General features: G+C 40.0%; 1 protein-coding gene across 2 annotated transcripts in view; it reads left to right on the forward strand.

Moving 5' to 3' along the window:
- TBC1D9 (TBC1 domain family member 9) overlaps positions 1-20886 on the forward strand; it is a 71583-nt gene that overhangs the window by 32632 nt on the left and 18065 nt on the right. For both annotated transcript variants that reach the window (XM_075860415.1, XM_075860414.1), the window contains exons 6-14: positions 119-326; positions 4443-4649; positions 5772-5942; positions 7509-7659; positions 9895-10109; positions 14981-15098; positions 15401-15686; positions 16907-17036; positions 17998-18096. In XM_075860415.1, the coding sequence (XP_075716530.1) occupies positions 119-326; positions 4443-4649; positions 5772-5942; positions 7509-7659; positions 9895-10109; positions 14981-15098; positions 15401-15686; positions 16907-17036; positions 17998-18096 (1585 nt within the window). The remainder of the gene's footprint in view (positions 1-118; positions 327-4442; positions 4650-5771; positions 5943-7508; positions 7660-9894; positions 10110-14980; positions 15099-15400; positions 15687-16906; positions 17037-17997; positions 18097-20886) is intronic.

A 20886-nucleotide genomic window follows, 5' to 3' on the forward strand; every position in this document is an offset into this window, starting at 1 on the left:
TTTATGGAAAAGGATTTTGTTTATGTAACTATCTTTGAGGTAAATCCTTTATTGGATAGGCTGGAAATTTATTTGAGGAAGTGATACCCTCATAACCCCCTTTCTGCTTATATTACAGAGATTTAGATGCTCGAGCCAAGAGTGAACGATACCGCGCTCTCTTCCGTCTACCAAAGGATGAAAAGCTGGATGGACATACGGACTGCACATTGTGGACACCCTTTAGTAAACGGCATATTGTGGGGCAAATGTTTGTTTCCACAAACTACATCTGCTTCACTAGTAAAGAAGAGAATCTGTGCAGTTTGATCATTCCTCTGCGAGAGGTTTGTGTTTAGTGAATAGTCATACAGTCTATATTGTCATTGTGGGCTCTGAGGAGGAATATCCTCCGAGAAATAAATACCCTTAATTTTTACAAGTACATGTAACTTTCTAACTGATATCTTCACTTTGAAAGAAAGTCTGTTTGTTCAGAAATGAGTAATTTTGACCGCAGAATTTTCCAGCCAATTTAATCCAGTTGTCATTTAGTAATTTCTTCCAGTTACTTACTGGATCTTATTATATTTATATAAGAAGTGCAATTATGGATCAAACTCTGCATCTTAAAGCCTCCATGTCTTCACTTTTCTTCATATGGTGTATTGAGTCGTAATTAGAATTATGGCTCTTGTTTTGCTATATAGTGAAATAGCAATAGTATGGTAGATGAATGAGTACATATATATATCATGGATAAGTAATGCAGATAAAGTGACATAGGCGCCGATAATTATGATGCTATATTTATAACTGCTTGGAGCAGATCTGAAGAGGAATATATTTCTCAGTACACTGTAGTATAATTCCGTTTTATGAATTAAGAAGTCTAATACAGTCTCATTAATATATCACAGAAGTTTTGATTTGGCGACCATTTATTTTAGAAATGGGATCACGCATCCTAAGAAATTACAGGCTGTAGAATAATAGTTATGGCTTCCTATGAATGAATATATTATAATTGAGCTTTACGGTAGAGAAAAAACGACAAAAAATTTCAACGTGCCAATGTCCTGTCTCAAATGTGCGTGTATGGTAAACATTCTTGATTTTAACTATTTTATAGAGAAATATCCTAAATTGGCTTTATAATAAACGTAAACCTTTAAAGCTCATATCTAGTTAGAAAATGTTATGTGTAAATGTCCATCAGGTACTAAATTAAAACACTATTAAATTGTAAAAAAAAAAAAAAAAATTCTAGTTTTTCACTCGCATGCTGATACAGATCAGACACTGAATTTAATTGAATTCAGTGTAGTAACTTAAAAAAAACAGATTTGGGAAGGGGAGAAAGCAGGGACTATGCACTTTTAAGAAGTTTGGGTGACTAAATGATGGACCCATAAGTTCTAACAATGGCTGCTAACGTAGCTAACTTCAAGAGAGCGAGGATGTCACTGAGTTAAATGACTTCCATAGGAAGAAAAGGTGTATCTTCGAACTTATAACATTTCACAATTTAACCCCTTCCCACCATTTTTCGAATTTCCACTTTTGGTTTTTAATCTCCAACTTCCAAAACCTCATTTTTTTTATTTTTGTAGTTTTTCCTGGCACCATTTAATTTACTGGGAAGCTGAAAAAAAATAATTATTTGTGGGGTGAAGTGGGTAAAAAACAGCGATTACGACAATTTTTTGGGGGGTTTTGTTTTTACGGCATCCATCAGGCGGTAAAAACTTCATATTCACCTTATTCTACAGGTTAATACGATTACAGTGATACCAAATTTATGTTTTATTTTATGTTTTACCATTTTGCTAAATCTTGTGTCGCCATATTCTAAGAGTTATAACTTTTTAATTTCTCCATTAATTTAGAGGTGTGAGGGTTACATTTTGCAGGGCGAGCTGTAGTTTTCAACAATACCATTTTGGGGTATATGCGACTTTTTTAATTTAAATTTTTTTTTTTGGCGCGAAGGTGACCAGAAAACAGCAATGCTAGTGAAAATTGTGTCCCAAAAAGTTTAGTATTTTAAGTGATGAGCCTTTTTCAAAATATGCAAATGAGCCTATACTAGACAAGTTGGCGTCAACACCAGTGATTCTCCTGAGGTGGAGCCTCCTCACAGCCTCTGACGCTGTCCTATCCGCATGAAGCTGCTTGATACAGTGTGAGAGACTGAGGCTGGAGGGAAGGGGGATCACTTCAAATAGGCATATCTCCGGCTGTGCACCACCTAGAACAGTGGTTCTGGCAGGATGAATTCTATTCGTTCATATGGTACCAGGATCGCAGTTCTAGCTGTGAAACACCTGGAGGTATCACCAGTTAAAAACCCAGTCGGGAATGGAAGCTGTATTTTATATGAGCACACTGTGTTGCTGGGCTGGGAAGAGGAGAATTGTATGACGCTGATTAGGCAGCGTCATACAGAAAACATTACAACTCCCAGAATGAAAAGAGTGTAACCTCTCATTTGGCAAGTATACCCAAATCGCCATATTTAGAAAAATGTACATAACTACAGTGTTTTTTTTTTCATTTTTTTTTCAAAAACTATTATTTGCAGTTATCTGCATCTTTGAACCTATTAGATAGGGCATTAATAAACTAGTGACAGATCCTCTTTAAATATGCATAGCTGTACTGTTTTTGTACCACTTTTTACTACTTTAACTCCTTAATGACTGCCCACCGTCTTTTTGACGGCAGGCGGTGCAGGTGCATAGTCTACAGCGACGTGTTTTTGGTGTCACTGTAGAAGAGGCTGATGAGTGCTCCTGTGAGCGATCATCCTCTAAGCAGGAGCTGTAACTAACAGCTCCTGATCTTAGAGCAGCCTGCTGCATACAGCGGGGGTCGGAAAACATTCGGACCCCAGCTGTTTAACCCTTTGATCGCCGCGGTCAAGATCAAAAGGAACTTTGATCGTATCACTGGAAACCCGATGACATGATCAAAGAGCAGGGAATCTGTCTGCAGTCAGCCCTGGGGACCTAGAAAGGCCCCAGGGCTGTCTGTTCAGTTTGCCTGCTATTAGGACAGCACATACTTAGTGTGCCCTAACAGCAGCCTGTGTCATAGTGACACAGTATAATGTATTCGCATACAGGAGCATGCTAATATATTACAAGTAAAAAATAAAGCTATCCCTTAATGGGATAAAAAAAAAAAAGTCCAAAAAAAGTCATTATTTTGAATAAAATGTTATTGCCCCTACACTAAAAAAAAAAAACAAAAAAAAAAAACGTGAACGGGATAAAAAATAAACAAGAAAAACTATGAGAATCGCTTTTTCCTATATTCACGCCATAGAAATAATCTTTTTCTACCTCCAAACTGTGAAAAAAAAAATAATAATTTCTCCCGCATAAAAGAAGGCCTCCTACGGCCACGTCAATGAAAAAATAAATAAGTTATGGCTGCTGAAATGCACAGAGGTAAAATCTGAAAAATCTAGCTGGTCATGAAGACCTTTACAGGCCCGGTCATTAAGGGGTTAATCTTTTTCTCCTTTTACATTTTTTAGCTGCTTTGACATTTCGCTGGTTTATCGTAACTGTTTAACTGCATTCTAAACTTTTACAATGCTCATATAAGTTAAAAAGTAGCATAATCAAAGAATTTGAACAGTTCAACATTTTTTTTTATCTGTGAACTGATAAAAAAACAAGTGCGTATAGGGGAAGTTATCCTTTAATACAATAGCTGGTGATATATCGAACGCATATACATGACTGCCTATTTGGAAGAGAGATTGACTCTTGAGTTAACACATTTTAATATGGTGCATATCGGCAAGTGTGAGTGATGCATAAATGCTATATTCTTCCTATAAAAAAATAAAAACGTTGAACTTCTTTAAAAGCTATGTACACCTTTTGATGTCGTTTTTTTTTTTTTTTTGTTTGTTTAAATTGTGCATCAGTGTGATTGGCGCAACTTCCTAAATACATTTTATAAAAAATAATTTTTACTTTTTGAGATACAGCTGCTTTGTATTCTGTACATAGAGCAGCTGTATCTTGTGCAGAACCCCGTATTCGTCTGGCCCATGGAACTGACGGGTTCCGTGTCGAGCTGTTAACTATCATATCTGGGTTCATAACTTAGATGTGATCAATTACAGGTGGATCTCGACCCGCTTTCACTGAACCAGTCAGTCCTGCTCTGTATACAGAATACCAAGCAGCTGTATCTCAAAAAGTAAAAATAATTTTTAATAAAAGGTATTTAGGAAGTTGCACCAATCCCACAGCACAATTTTAATTTAAAAAAAACAAACAAAAAAACAAATGTAAGATTGTACCAAAACGTGTATTTTATTCTTCCGATTGTAATCAGTGACTGGCGCTGCTGAGGCTGGTGTATGTAATTCTACCAGTTTGGTAAACATTGCTGCAAGCACTTTACTTTGTGCAGTAAACGAATGTTTTGCTTTTGTGTAGGTAACCATTGTAGAGAAGGCTGACAGCTCCAGTGTCCTGCCCAGCCCGCTGTCTATCAGCACCAAGAACAGAATGACATTCCTCTTTGCCAATTTGAAGGACAGAGACTTTCTTGTGCAGAGAATATCAGATTTCCTGCAGCAAACTACCCTGAAAATGTACTTTGATAAGGATATTTCTGGAAGCAACAGCAGCATAGAAGAGGAGGTACAGTACATGAAAGACATGTACAAATACTTGTCTTCTCAAGTTACTAGTTCTTTTTTCCAATGAACATTATAGCAATAAAGAGCACAGAGTAATTACTATAAGATACATTGTGAGGCCCCATGCACACGAATGTAAAAACGCCCGTAATTACGGCACGTTTTTACGGGCCCATGGACTTCTGTTGGCCACGGGTACCTTCCTGTTTGCTTACGGGAAGGTGCCCGTGCCGTTGAAAAATATAGAACATGTCCTATTTCAGGCCGTAATTACGGCACGGGCAGGCCCATAGAAGTCTATGGGGCTCCCGTAATTACGGGTGACTACGTGTGTGCACCCGTAATTACGGGAGCGTTGCTAGGCGACGTCAGTAAATAGTCACTGTCCAGGGTGCTGAAAGAGTTAAACGATTGGCAGTAACTCTTTCAGCACCAGGGACAGTGGCTACCGATCACAATATAGATCAACCTGTAAAAAAAAAAAAGACGTTCATACTTACCCAGAACTCCCTGCTTCTTCCTCCAGTCCGGCCTCCGGGGATGACGTTTCAGCCCATGTGACCGCTGCAGCTAATCACAGGCCAATCATAGGCTGCAGCGGTCACATGGACTGCCGCGTCATCCAGGGAGGTCGGACTGGATGTCAAGAGAGGGACGCGTCACCAAGACAACGGTCGGGTACGTATGAATTTCCTTTACTTTTTCTGCGGAAAGGGCTGTCCCTTCTCTCTATCCTGCACTGATAGAGAGAAGGGCTGCCGATTACTGCAGTGTAATTTTGCAGAGAAAACGTGCCCGTAAATACGGGTGGAATACTGGTGACACCGGACCCGTATTTACGGGCACGAGTCCGTAATTACTGGTGCAATATGGGGTCGAATACGTGTGACCAAGGACCCGTATTTACGCCAGTATTTACGGGAGGACAAAAATATGTTCGTGTGCATAAGGCCTTATTGTAACCCTTTTCTCTTTTTATTATCTTTCGAGTTATATTTAAATACATCACAACGCTTTTTATCTTGTTGCTGATTAAAAAAAACATTCCAAAAAATAGCCCTGGTGATGTAAATGTGTATGCACGTGGAGATGTATTGTAACATGTGCCCATTCATGTTTACAGGCTGATTCCAGGGCCAGCGGTTTTGTTTCCTGCAGTCATCATCAAAGACTAAGAGTTGAAGCAGACGGGGATCAATACGTAAATTTTAATGGAAATGGTGCTCCAACTGCCACACAAACGTTAATGACAATGTATCGTAGGAGGTCACCAGAGGAATTCAACCCTAAATTGGTAATGGGCAGAACAGCACTGACACAGCATAAATACTGAAGACCGTTCTAGGGTACAGACAAGTCTGATCACTAGTTTTGTCATAATGGTTACATAACTTGTTTTAATGGGGCTCAAATTCTCTACCAAGCCTTTGATGTCTGAGGAAAATGAGTCACTCAATGGTTTCCTGCTGGAAGACAGCCATAGTAATGGTGGCAGATTATGTATCATAACTGTGTACGGATTAAGAATCTCATCCTCCGGGATATAACATTCAGTGTAAATAACTGTGTATTATAAAGCTGCCAGTCCTATTAGCAAGACCGAAAAGCTAAGCTACTTGGCAAGACTGTTACACATTTACAGTTTAAAATAAGGTGGGGAAGGAATGTGGCCGCAAGGGTGGTGATCATGGCAAGGACATTTGCCAGCAGTGGTCCACAAATGCAGATCTAGGAATCTTTAGCTAACCTTGTTTTTTTACCCACATGCTTGCAGACAGTAGTGTAAGAAAAGTATGAGACCCTTTATTATGCAAATGCTTAACATAGAGCACCCATTTATCTCTCTCTAACAACCCACCAGTAAGGAGCCTCACACATGAGCGTGTTTGGTCTGTGATATACCGTCCGTACGTTGGCCGCATTTCCCGGACCGAACACACTGCAGGGAGCCGCGCTCCTTGCATCATAGTTATCTATGACGCTAGGTGTCCCTGCCTCTCCGGAAGTAGATAACTATGATACTGGGAGCCCGGCTCCCTGTAGTGTGTTCGGTCCAGGAAACGCGGCCGACCTACAGACCATATGTCACGAACCGAACACGCTCGTGTGTGTGGGGCTCCTAATGGTGAGCCATGCAGTTCATTAGCTTAGTCTCACATATGCAATCTAAGACCTCATGCACATGACAGTGTTTCTAGGAAATTTCTAGGAAATCCCCTCACGTGACCTTCCTATTGGTGACCATTTCCTCCTTCCATGTTTTTTTTTTTGCGGACAGCATAATATGTATGACACACAGAAACAAGAAGGCCCCAATATACGGACATATGGAACAGTTGGAAGCCACTTGGAGGCTTAACAGTCCTAATACGGACACTAAAATCCGCAATTTGCGGCCCGATCGGCGGTGTGTGCATGAGGCCTAAAAGACCGTATGAGGCAATGGTGGCAGTGGGCACCCCTGCCTACTGAGACACTGTGCAGCTGAACAGGTAGCATATATAGTGTGTCCACCCTTGGTTTTACCTTGGCTGGGGTTAAATATATATAATTAGTAAGATGGTAAGAGACACTCAACTATAGGAAATAGATAGAGTGAAATGTAGAAAGAATTATATAATATATATTGCATTTTCGTGACTATGACTGAAAAAGTGCTAAATATTCCTACACCTAAAAAATCCTGAATGAGAAAAAAGCCTATTTATTTTCTGCTATATAAATCTGGGTGCATCCTAATAGCCAGGCCATCTTTTCAAAAGTAGGTTGTTAATAATAATATAATATTTATACTATTTAAAATATTATAACCTACATGTATGTTGTACTAAATAGTGAGCACATTATTCTCTATTCAAAGGCAAAAGAGTTTCTTAAGGAGCAAGCCTGGAAAATGCACTTTTCAGAATATGGGCAAGGTATTTGTATGTATCGCACACAGAAAACAAGAGATCTAGTACTGAAAGGCATCCCAGAAAGTATGCGAGGAGAGCTGTGGCTGCTGTTCTCTGGTAAGTCTGTAAAGTTGTGGCTACACACAGTACCAATTGTTATGATTTGTTAGTTTCTGAGCAATTGCCCAGTCCTAATACACAAAATGATCATCCATAAACACATCGTGCTCACATAAAAATCATTGTCAGTAGCGGTATATATAAATGTTATTCATCCGACATTCAGACTTCATAATAGAAGACTTATTCCACTACGATCAAAATCATTATAAAACTGGCAGCATATCAACAATGATTGTACTGAAAAAAGGTCTGCCACCATTTTTCTTAATCTTGTTTTTATTAACCCCATCCTGCACGTGTCTGGTATGTCATAGTGCGGGTGGTGGGAATGTATAGAGTGGGCTCCATACGCTGCGGGTGCTGGCTGTGTTCTACACATGACCCCTCAAATGCTGCGGTCAATCACAACTGCAGCATCTGAGGTGTTGAAAAGAGGGGGGCGGCCCACTCTGACAGCTCGTCGCACCCCCCCCCCCCCCCCGCAATGAGATCGCGGGGTGACGATAGTTGCCATGGCAGCTCAGGGGCCTAATGAAGGGCCCCAGAACTGCCTTCATTCTGCCTCTGCTAAGCCCTGCCTCTGGGGCTTAACTAAAGCCTGTAGAAATTACAATATACTTCAACACATTAGTATTGCAGTGTATTGTATCAGCGTTCAAATCCCCTAGAGGGACTAAATAAATGTGTAAAAAATAATACCAATAAAAACTACAGCTCGTCCCACAAAAAATAAACCTTCACACCGCTCAATCGACTAAAAAATAAAGTTCTGGCTCTGTGTGGCGACACAAATCACATTTTTTTTTTCTTTAAATGTAGTAAAATATAAAAAAAACATATAAATCTGGTATCACTGTAGTCGTATTGAGCCACAGAATAAAGCTAAGTTGTCGTTTTTACCGCACGGTCAAAGCCGTAAAAACGAAACCCAAAAACCAATTGAGAAATCTGTTTTTTCCAGTTTCAGCCCGCAAATAATTTTCAGTTTCCCAGTACATTATATGGTACTTTTAAATGCTACCACTAGAAACTACAACTCCTCCCGTAAAAAATAAGCCCTCACACCACTCTATTGACAGAAAAATAAGAGTTATGGCTCTTGGAAGGCGGTGAGTGAAAAACTAAAATGAAAAATAAAAAAAATGGCTTCATCCTGAAGGGGTTAAAGAGGACCTGTCACCTCTCCTGACATGTCTGTTTTAGTTAATAATTAAATTCCAAACGATATAACATTTCTGGATCATCTTTTCTTAGAACTCTACGTTGTTCCGTTCCTCTGTGATTCCTTCTAGAAATTAATGAATACATTGACAACTGGGTGTTACTAGTTGTGGGTGTGTCACTACACAGACTGACACTGTCCAATCAGTGCTGAGAGACTGAGATTGTAGGGACACACCCCTTTGACAAGGGAAATGGTAAAACCCAGTTGTAATTTTTCTTATAAATTTCTAGGAGGAATCACAGAGGAGTTGTAAATAACTGTAATTTCATGGGGAATACAAGTATTTATTTAAAACAGACATGTCAGGAGAACAATACAATTATACAGTAAAAAAAAAATGGACAAACCCCACTCCCCCCCCCCCCACCGATTAACACCATTCTGGGAGGGGGGGGCCGAAGCTCATAAATATGAAGGCCTCGCGCTGTGGTAGATAAACTGGGATTTTCTGAAAATTACAAAGTAAGTGACACTTTATGCTGCCCTCAGATAGGGCCACATAAACCTAGTGATAAATTCCTCTTAATGCAAGTGTCAACGCAAATAAAAATTCATATAATAAAGAACAACAAAATATGACCAGGATTCAAAGATCAGAAGACGAAACCGCGGGATATTGAGACATTGGAATAGTGAAGGTGGACCTGCATTTAATCCAGTAACATAAGAGCATAAAGCAGAAACTCATTGTAATAGAACACATAGGACAGCCACTAGATCAAGATAGCCAGCGAACCAGTGTACGGCCATCCTTTAGCCAGTCCAAGTACAATCGGTCTGCTTTTTTTTCAAAAAACAGCTCCACTTTTGTTTCTGGGTTGTTTATGATTTTGCAGATTTGCTCCATTCAAGAGAATTGGGCTGAGCTGCAATACAAGACACAGCCCATGGACAACAGTGGGGCCGTTGCTGGAAAAATAGAAGCAGGCACATTGTTCTATTTCTGGAATTGTACAGATGTATTATATACGGAAAATCTATTAATTTCTGCTCACTCTTATCAGGGGCTATTAATGAAATGGCAACACACCCAGGTTATTATGAGGAGCTGGTTGAGAAGTCTATGGGTCAATACAACCTGGCCACAGAGGAAATTGAAAGAGATTTGCACCGCTCCCTACCAGAGCACCCTGCATTTCAAAATGAAATTGGAATTTCTGCCTTGAGAAGAGTCCTCACTGCTTACGCTTTTAGAAATCCAAACATTGGATATTGTCAGGTAAGTTCTATTAGACGAATACATTGTCCTTTTATGATTTAGAATGAAAATGTATGGAATTCGTGCCATGTATAGCCTAATTCTATTGTGAAATTCATGTTGCAAGGGGAGAGAACCAGAATTTTCAGCGCTAATTACATCACGCAACGTAAATGTGGAGATTTACTAAGCTAAATGCGTCAGTAGTTCTGCTCAATTGGTGCCAAAAAACTGTCGTACGTGCCTTTGGCTAGATTTATGTGTTTTAAACACTTTTTGTTGCTCGCTAGGCAGGCTTGAAAAGTGTTTGTCAGGAACGTGGCTTAAAATGCGACAAAGTGCACTAGAATTTTTGAGCAAAATATTGATTTATGGTAAGCCATCCAAAATATGGCGTAAGGGAGAGAAATGTTTCTAAACTGTCCAGTAAGATGCGCCAAATTTATCATGAAGCATGTACCACTGTGATAAGTTTGGCGCATCTTCTGCCTGCCTGGTTTACTTTTAAGCTGCCTAAAGGTCCTTTTATACAGAAAGATTGCCAAAAAGAGCTCCGATTACTGATCTTAGCAAGTCGTTAATGTTTCCAAGATACTTTTCAGAACTACGATCGTTTGAGATCGCTTGCCTTTCCTCCTCTTATGCGGTTTCCATTACAAACCGGCAGATGCCTGTTTTACACAAGTGGATGTACTGCAGACAAATGATAATTTTTAAGATGTGATCAATGGCAAATGAGCAACTTATCGCTGATCATTTGTTGGCGGCTCGTGTTTAGACTGGACAATGATTGGGAACTTTCTTTCGATCTAAGGCTGGGTTCACACGACCACATTAACGTCCGTAATGGACGGACGTATTTCGGCCGGAAGTCCCGGACTGAACTCAGTGCAGGGAGCCGGGCTCCTAGCATCATGGTTATGTACGATGCTAGGAGTCCCTGCCTCGCTGCAGGACAGCTGTCCCGTACTGTAATCATGTTTTCAGTACGGGACAGTTGTCCTGCAGCGAGGCAGGGACTCCTAGCATCGTACATAACTATGATTCTAGGAGCCCGGCTCCCTGCACTGAGTTCGGTCCGGGACTTCCGGCCGAAATACGTCCGTCCATTACGGACGTTAATGTGGTCGTGTGAACCCAGCCTAACGATCGTTCAGGGCGATTAATACTCCATGTAAAAGGCCCTTAAGTTTAAGAGCGTAATAATAAATCTTCCCCAAAATCTTCATCACATGACAGTCATTTTCTGTTTTCGTAGTAAAGGAGGAAGTGGTTTTTACTGTTCATAGACAACTCGCTGGCAGCACATTTATCAGAGCTGGGTAACTTCATCATAAAATAACCCAAAATAATGCAATATGGAAATTGGAGTGACCGGTGACTCCAATGAAAATGCAAATGTAGTAATGGTTAATGGGGTATTCCGCGTTCAGCAAATACATGTTATTTTGTATAATGAAAAGTTATACTATTTTCTATATCAATTCCTTATGGTTTTGAAGATCTCTGCTTAGTCATTCAAAAGGAACCTTCATTGTTTACTACCAGAGTTTAAAACTCTGTCCTGGTCATGTGATAGACACACAGGTGCAGGGCTCGTTACAAGACACCGCTGTAATCACTGCTCTGTAACTGTGTAATCAGTCCTGCACCTGTGTGATTATCACATCACCATGACAGATATTTATGCCCTATTGAAGGTTCCTCAGGAATAACAGCAAGCAGAGATCTTGAAATATAAAGAATTGATACAGAAAGTATATTGGAAAATTGTATACATTTTCATTATGAACAGATGAAAATTAAAGTGGTATTCTCGGTTCAGCAAATAAATGTAAAACAACAAACATAATCATAATCATGGTTACATTTTTAACTGTCTTATGCTATTGGGCCCAGTGAGGGCCTCAACAACCTTATACGCACCACTTATAACCGGCATACATTGAATAAAGGGCAAATGACAGTTCAGGTAACAATTGGCTGGAAAACTGGAAATAGGTGAGGCAGAAGTGCGTGGTCATGAAGGACCTTTGCCAGACGACCTGATGAATTGTTTTTTGTATTCAGCCATCATTCTTAAGTAGTAAAATCCACTCAAGTTCCGAGAGGTCTAGCATCAGAGAGTGATGATCCGCTATACATTAAAGGGGTATTCCCATCACAGACCTTTATGGCATATCCACAGGACATGCCATAAATGTCTATTGGGCCACTTTCACACGGAAGTATGTTGGGAAGTATTTTGCATCAGCATTTGGAAGCCAAAGCCAGAACTGGGTCCAAAATACGAAAAGAGGTACAACTCGTTCCATTATACTTTTCTAAGTCACTCCTGGTTTTGGCTTCCAAATGCTGACCAAAATTCTGCTATGTGAAAGCAGCCTTAGATGTGGGTTCCATGTCTGGGACTTATACTGAGAATGCTCTCCCCGTCCCACCTGGTAAGAAGGCTGCCTTCAGATGGAGAATTAGGCGTTTCTCTTCATTCGTTTCTACGGGAGTTACGGTAACGGCCAAACACGCTCTCAGCATAACTGACCCCCGTTCTCCGCGTAGGTGTGGGTCCCAGAGGTGTGATCCGCATCTAACCAATATTTATGGAATATCCTGTTGTTTACCATAAATGTTTGATGACAATGCCCTTTAAAATTAAAGTACCACACGCCATGATGTATAATTATGTGGTTTGGCATTGATATCTTCCTAATTCTTAGAGCTGACTCTTTAAAAAAAAAAACAAAAAAAAACACAGCCACCGATCCTGGCAAATCCCTACCTGAACATGTGTACCAGCTAAAACTGGCAGCAGAATAAGATGAATTCTTGTAAAGTGAGAATTTCATATGATTTAAATGTATTTTTTTGTGAACTGCAATAATAAGATAGTGGTTTTCACACACTTGCCATAATTGTATGCAAAATGGAACTTTTGAAGCTTTTGTCCCGAAAGTCTTCTGTGGGTGTCAGTGAAGAACAGTCAGCAGTTTATTCTGTCTTTTTGGTTTCCTCTATGGTCCACTTTTCTTTGAATTAGATGACTGCAGCAGAAACATTTTGCAAACCATATAGTCCATGACCCACTTGCACGAATATAAAATCTTTCTCTATTAATTTAGCAGTGTTTTATTTTTACTGCCAACAATTCATCTATACTAAATAGTTTATATTACAGAAAAAAAAATTCAGGCAAATCTACTCCCATTAAGATATATATATATATTTTTAATAAAAATGTGTATCCGTGTTTTTGGCGCAACTTTCTAATTACTTTTTGTTAAAAATTATTTTTACTTTTTGAGATACAGCTGCTTTGTGTCCTGTTTACAGAGTAGCTGTATCTAGCACTGAAACCCCTATCCATCAGATCCATGACAGCGGGTCCTGCGTGTCTCGGACACGCAGGATTCACTTGTTATCGATTTACAGCTAACTTATGTGATCGGTAACAGCTCGATCCTGCATGTCAGACACACACGGGACCCGCTGTCACTGAACCCATCTGTGCCTCTGACCTGTCGGATACAGGTCTCAGTGCTAGGTACATCTACTCTGTACACCGGATACAAAGCAGCTGTATCTGAAAAAGTAAAAATCATTTTTAATAAAAAGTAATTTAGAAAGTTGCACCAAACACGGATACACATTTTTATTAAAAAATAAAAAGTTTTCAAGGGTGTACATGGCCTTTAAAGAGGCTCTGTCACCAGATTTTGCAACCCCTATCTGCTATTGCAGCAGATCGGCGCTGCAATGTAGATTACAGTAACGTTTTTATTTTTAAAAAACGAGCATTTTTGGCCAAGTTATTACCATTTTTGTAGTTATGCAAATGAGGCTTGCAAAAGTCCAAGTGGGTGTGTTTAAAAGTAAAAGTCCAAGTGGGCGTGTATTATGTGCGTACATCGGGGCGTTTTTAATACTTTTACTAGCTGGGCGCTCTGACGAGAAGTATCATCCACTTCTCTTCAGAACGCCCAGCTTCTGGCAGTGCAGACACAGCCGTGTTCTCGAGAGATCACGCTGTGACGTCACTCACAGGTCCTGCATCGTGTCAGACGAGCGAGGACACATCGGCACCAGAGGCTTCAGTTGATTCTGCAGCAGCATCGGCGTTAGCAGGTAAGTCGATGTAGCTACTTACCTGCAAACTCTGATGCTGCTGCAGAATCAACTGTAGCCTCTGGTGCCGATGTGTCCTCGCTCGTCTGACACGATGCAGGACCTGTGAGTGACGTCACAGCGTGATCTCTCGAGAACACGGCTGTGTCTGCACTGCCAGAAGCTGGGCGTTCTGAAGAGAAGAGGATGTTACTTCTCTTCAGAGCGCCCAGCTAGTAAAAGTATTAAAAACGCCCCGATGTACGCACATAATACACGCCCACTTGGACTTTTACTTTTAAACACGCCCACTTGGACTTTTGCAAGCCTCATTTGCATAACTACAAAAATGGTCATAACTTGGCCAAAAATGCTCGTTTTTAAAAAATAAAAACGTTACTGTAATCTACATTGCAGCGCCTATCTGCTGCAATAGCAGATAGGGGTTGCAAAATCTGGTGACAGAGCCTCTTTAAGGTCTCATATTCCTTTTAATACTTTAGGATTGTTGCATAATGACAAAGTAGAAACAATTCACTTGAAATACAGTGAATTTGGAGATTCATGCATATGTCGCATAAATTACTAGGGGCTTTTTTTTTGGTATTGCCATAGTCCGTTGCCAAATGGCACTCTTGTTTTCTTCATATTCATGTGACTTGAAAAAGTCACAGGTGGAATAGGAAACAAACAAGGTAGAAATTATGCGCTTTTTGCTGGATCCTCACTACTTTTTGCATTCCTATGATCACTGTTCTTTTCTGTTTGCCCTAAATTATTTTTATTTGCAGGCAATGAATATTGTTACCTCAGTACTACTTTTGTATGCCAAGGAAGAAGAAGCCTTCTGGCTGCTGGTGGCTCTCTGTGAACGTATGCTTCCGGATTACTACAATACCAGAGTTGTTGGTGGGTACTGAGACTATTACTATGTACCTTATCTTGACCTGTATGACCTATAACATACAGTCCATATATGTTAATAGCTTGTGAGTCCAAAACGGTTTATGCTTGCAGATTTAAGCATCTTCACATAGAATTCTAGGAACGTTTCATCTGCGAAGGTCTTCCTTTACAGGAAGAAAATGTCATTAATGTCATGTGCTCCTCAATTGATCTGGTTCCCATCAATATAGGTATAAAGTAAATGTCAAAAACCATTAATAGGATCTGTATGCATTCTAGTTAATTTGTTTTTTCTTTTCCACTAGGAGCTCTTGTGGATCAAGGAGTGTTTGAAGAGTTGGCCCACGATTATGTGCCTCAGCTTTATGACTGTATGCAGGACCTGGGGGTGATTTCCACCATCTCCCTCTCTTGGTTCCTCACGCTTTTCCTCAGTGTAATGCCCTTTGAAAGTGCTGTGGTGGTTGTGGATTGTTTCTTCTATGAAGGCATCAAGGTTATATTCCAGCTCGCACTTGCTGTATTGGAGGCCAATGTTGACAAGCTCCTCAACTGTAAAGATGATGGAGAAGCCATGACTGTACTTGGAAAGTATGATACACTATTTTATCTGTGTGTTTGACATATGTTCATATTTTCCAGTAGTTACCCAGTATAATACTATTAAAGCGTTCTTTTAGTCAACTACTTAAAAGCCTCCAAAGAAATGCACCTCATAAATGTGCTCTATGCTGTTTATTAGCATAATTTACTCAAAGACTACACCATTTATTTCCGTATGGGGCAGGAGAAGACTTGAATGACTGTGTATATGTATGTATGTATGTGTATATATGTGTGTATGTATGTATGTATATGTGTGTATATATAATATATATATATACTCTTAACCAGACAGAGAATTAAAAGCAGTTTGCTTTGATCTCAAGACTTTATAGGCTAGCACATACAAACACACAGACTCTTCAATGTGAGAGGGGGGGGGGGGGTGTAATGTTAGCAAGCAGGCTTGTAGCTATAGTGACTGTGACCGGGCTTCAGCCCCACTATATGTGTAACATGGCAGATAATGAAAACAACTTCTTGTTAGTAAATTACAAAAAAAGAGCACAAACTGCTGAGTTTTTAAGGGGAAAAAAATGTACGGTGTATAAGGCTCTAAGCACTGTGAAGTTTTTGTTTTTTCCACTTGAGGTACTCTAACATTTTCGTCTGTGTGAATGTCTGAATAATAACGTGCAAGACTGCCATTGAAACCCAAAGTTAAGTCATCTTAAGGAAAAGGCAGACACAGTAAATTTACATTTCACCAGCATCCTTCCATTATTGGAGTGCTCCTGAGTGGAAACATTCTAATACTTTTTAAAGTAAATATCTACCATTGAATAACATTTTGTTTCTTTTTATTTTTTTCAATTTATTTTTTTTACTCTATAATAGGCTCATCATTTTGTGTTGATAAGTTTCTTAATATATCTTCTATAAATCTCCTGCATAGACATAACATGTTGGCTGTCTGCAGCCACCACTAGGGGAGCTTTTGAGCTTATTACATATTCTTATACATTAATCTCAATAAGACCGTATGAAATAAATTCCAATGCTTCCTCTAGTGGCAGGTGCAGGCAGTTAACATGTTTATATAGTTTTTTTTTAATGAATTCCTAATGTACTTTGAGTAGATAGTCCAAAGAGCCTTTATTGAGTAATATACTAATTAAAATGTTGAATTCATTGGCAGGATTGCAATTGCTATGCCAAAAATAACCAGAACTTTCCTTTCCACTAACATATATTAACTTTTTTTTAAGGTATCTAGATAGTGTCAGTAATAAAGACAGCACATTACCTCCAATTCCTCACCTGCATTCCCTGCTCACTGATGATGTGGATCCGTACCCAGAAGTGGACATTTTTGCTCTCATTGCCTCTTCTTATCAGGTACTATACATACAGTTTTGTTATACTGTACCAATATTTTTACGGACTGTTCTCCATATTGGCCTAAGCACATATTTGCGTGCCCAACATCGGTCCATTTTTGATGCATCTAAATATCAACGTAACTGTTAAACTGACATCAATGTGATTTGTAGATCAGAGAGAATTTTTTTTATAAAACATGTCAACGCTAAATCAGATAATCCGTCTTCTGCTTCTGGTCTTTTAGGCTTTAACATTATAAGGCCCTGTTCACACTGAGTTTTTTTGCAGATAGAAAAAATCTGTCTCAAAGTTTGACGTCTCCACATCAATCAGTGACACAAAAAACTTTGTGTGGACTGACCCTAACTTTAAGATTATTTGATGTCAGATTACAGGGATTTCACTGTAAAGTGGATTTAACACTGGGCGATTATCGGGCAGACAGGTGTTCATAGAACGCTCATTGCCGATGATTGCCCAGTGTAAACAGGGCAGCGATCAGCAGATGAATGAGCAAACGCTCAAACATCTGCTGATCATATAGTTTTAAAAAAGTAAAATATTATCGTTGTCGGCAGCGCATCTACCTGTGTAAACAGGGAGACGCGCTGCCGACATGATGATAATGTATGGGGACGAGCGATCAGAGTAACGACCGCTCATCCCCATCCATAGCTGTCTCGTTGATTGGCGCTCGCTGCACCTGCCGATTATCGGCCGCTGTAATAGGGCCTTAAGGCCGTTTTTTTTTGGTTTTTTTTATATTGTTTTTTTAAGTTTCAGTTTTGAAAATGTCTGCTCTTTTTCAAATAGGGTTTTAATAAGAAATATATCATTTTTGCTACTATGTAACCTGCAATGCAGTAGAAAATAAAGGTAAAGTGCAGATTGTTTGACTATCCACTAGATGTCACTTGTGTGTTTTGACACTTCACGCTGATACTCTGAACAGAATTTCACTTTTTTTACTTTGCAGAAATTTGGCTCTATACGCTCAGATCTAATAGAACAAATGCGGTTTAAACAAAGGTTAAAGGTGATACAGACCCTTGAAGACACTACAAAGCGAAATGTGGTAAACTATAGCTGCAGATGCATGGGGAATGTATTACATGGCAGACATTCAAATGAATGGCCATGTATGGGCCGAGTCCATACGAGTATAGTCTCATATCTTTATTATACAATTACTGCATAAAACTGGAAAACTCCTTCTAACCTAATCCAAGTCTTGACATAAGCAGTACAGAGCCCCAGAAATGAACTATTAGGAAGAATTGTGAACCAACTTAACGCTGCTTCAATAACTTCCCCAAAGAATCAGCCACCTGTTTCTGATAACTGTATTCAGTTAGCGATATATTAGGGTCTATTTACATATCGCGGATCTGCTCCGGTTTCACAAACAGTGGCAATATGATTGCAACTGATGAGTAGACCCTTAGGCTGTGTTCACACATAGTGGCCATATTCTGTTTTTAGCCTTGTGACATGAACATATGGACACAGCCTTATAATTGTTTTTATTTTAACCCCTTAAGTGGTCACTAACTTTTATCAAACCTTGCATTAATCAAATGCACAAATCAATATAAAAAAACGTTGCAATACATCTTATTAGTAGAATATTGCCTCTTTCTCCACTTATCAGGCTCCTTTCATCCACCCATCTAACTGTTCTCTCTATCTGAATTTACTCCTTTTCCTGAGACTTTCCGCTCACTGAACTTTTAGGTCAGGGTTGCCAGGGTTGCCAACCTCCACTTCAGAAATTTCTGGACAACTGAGCTAAAAATTACGGACAGTCCAAAATTTTTATGGACATATTACCCCCTTTGTAAATAGCTCCACACTGCCCCCCCCCCCGTGGTAAATCGCTCCACACAGCAAACAGAGTGGAGAGCGGTAGTGGTAGCCTACCCCTACCACTCTCCGCTCTGACTAACGTGACTCACTGAGGTCCTCTTCTGGCTGGGGTCAGTGACGACCCGGGAGTGGGCCAGTCACCTGCCCTTATGTTGCTGACGTGAGGCACTGACCTCACTTTGCAGCATATTTTCAGATTCCGCTGTCAAGCAGAATCTGAAAATATGCCAGGCCTCAGTCTTTGCACTGTGCATGTACATTTTTGCGCATGCGCAGTGCAAAGTTCCGGGGTAATAAAGGAAAATCACGGATGGTGTTTTTTTCTGCCGGACACTATGGGCGGCAGAAAGAAACACCCATTTTTTGCGGACTGTACGTAAATTTACGGACGGTTGGCAACCCTGGTTTAGGTTACAGCTCCCCATAGAATCCTACAGAGAGGGAGGAGGAGATCAGGAGCAGAGTGAGCGAGAGAGACACAGACACTGCAGCAGCTTCCTAGTAAATTGGATTCACAGCTACACTGCTCATTACTGCTGCATACTCTTCTCTGTGCTACTGCTTCTTCTACATATGTTATAGATACAGATAGGGGAGCAGGATGTTCTCTTTGTGTGCATTGTATAGTAGACATGATAGCAGGTAGGCTCCACCCACTAGCTCAGAGAAAACTGAGAATAAGAGAGAGAGCCGGCGGAGGGTAAAAAATGTCATAGAACTGCCTAAAATAGTGTTATTCCTCATGTACACACAAATTACAGTTTATTCTGAAAGTCATCTGAAAGGTTAGGTACTCTTTAACCCGTTAGTGACCGGCCCACAGTGTTTTTACGTCGGTCACTAACGGAACTTTTTACGTCGCGGCATCGGTATAAGTAAACAGAGCAGGGAGCTGTCAACTCTCCCTGCTCTCAGCTGCCAGAGGCAGCTGAGGGCTGGGGGCGTCTCTGCTCGACCGGGTGAGATCGATATAAGTATCGATCGCACCCGTTTAACCCCTCAGATGCGGGGCTTAATTGCGTGCACCGCATCTGAGTGGTTTTGGATAGAGGGAGGGAGCTCCCTCTCATCCCACTGACACCCGGCGATAAGATCGCCGAGTGTCTGATTCTCCAATGGCAGCCGGGGGCCTAATAAAGGCCCCCAGGTCTGCCAGTGGTGAATGCCTGCTCGGTCATGCCGGAGGCATGACCTAGCAGATGCCTGTCCGTTTTACACGGACAGGCACAATACACTGCAATACAGAAGTATTGCAGTGTATTATAAATCCGATTGGATAATCGCATAGTAAAGTCCCCTAGTGGGACTAGTAAAAAAGTTTAATAAAAAGTGAGAAAAAAAAAATGAAAAACCCACTTTTCCCCCTTACAAACAAAATAAAGTAAAAAAAGTTACACATATTTGGTATCACCGCGTAACGACCCCAACTATAAACTTATTACATCATTTAACCCGCACGGTGAACGTCGTAAAAAATAAAATAAAAAAAACATGCAAAAATTGCTATTTTCTTTGAATCCTGCCTTAAAAAAAAACCTCCTACAATTGCATCGGCGAAAAAATAAAAACGTTACGGCTCTTCAAATATGGAGACGCAAAAACAAATAATTTTGAAAAAAAAAGTGTTTTCACTGTGTAAAAGTAGTAAAACATTAAAAAACTATACAAATTTGGTATTGTTGCAATCACAACAACCCACTGAATAAAGTTATTGCGTTATTTATAACACACGGTAAACTGCGTAAATTTAGGACGCAAAAAAGTCTGGCGAAATTGCTGTTTTTTTTCTATTCTCCCCCCTCCCCCAAAAAAAGTTAATAAAAGTTGATCAATAAATTCTATGTACCCCAAAATGGTGCTATTAAAAATTACAACTTGTCTCGCAAAAAACAAGACCTTATACAGCTATATCGACGCAAAAATAAAAAGTGTATAGCTCTTTGAATGAGACGATGGAAAAACGTAAAAAATGGCTTGGTCATTAACATCTAAAATAGGC

The sequence above is a fragment of the Rhinoderma darwinii genome, chromosome 1 (assembly GCF_050947455.1).
Source record: "Rhinoderma darwinii isolate aRhiDar2 chromosome 1, aRhiDar2.hap1, whole genome shotgun sequence".
NCBI classification, from domain to species: domain Eukaryota; kingdom Metazoa; phylum Chordata; class Amphibia; order Anura; family Rhinodermatidae; genus Rhinoderma; species Rhinoderma darwinii.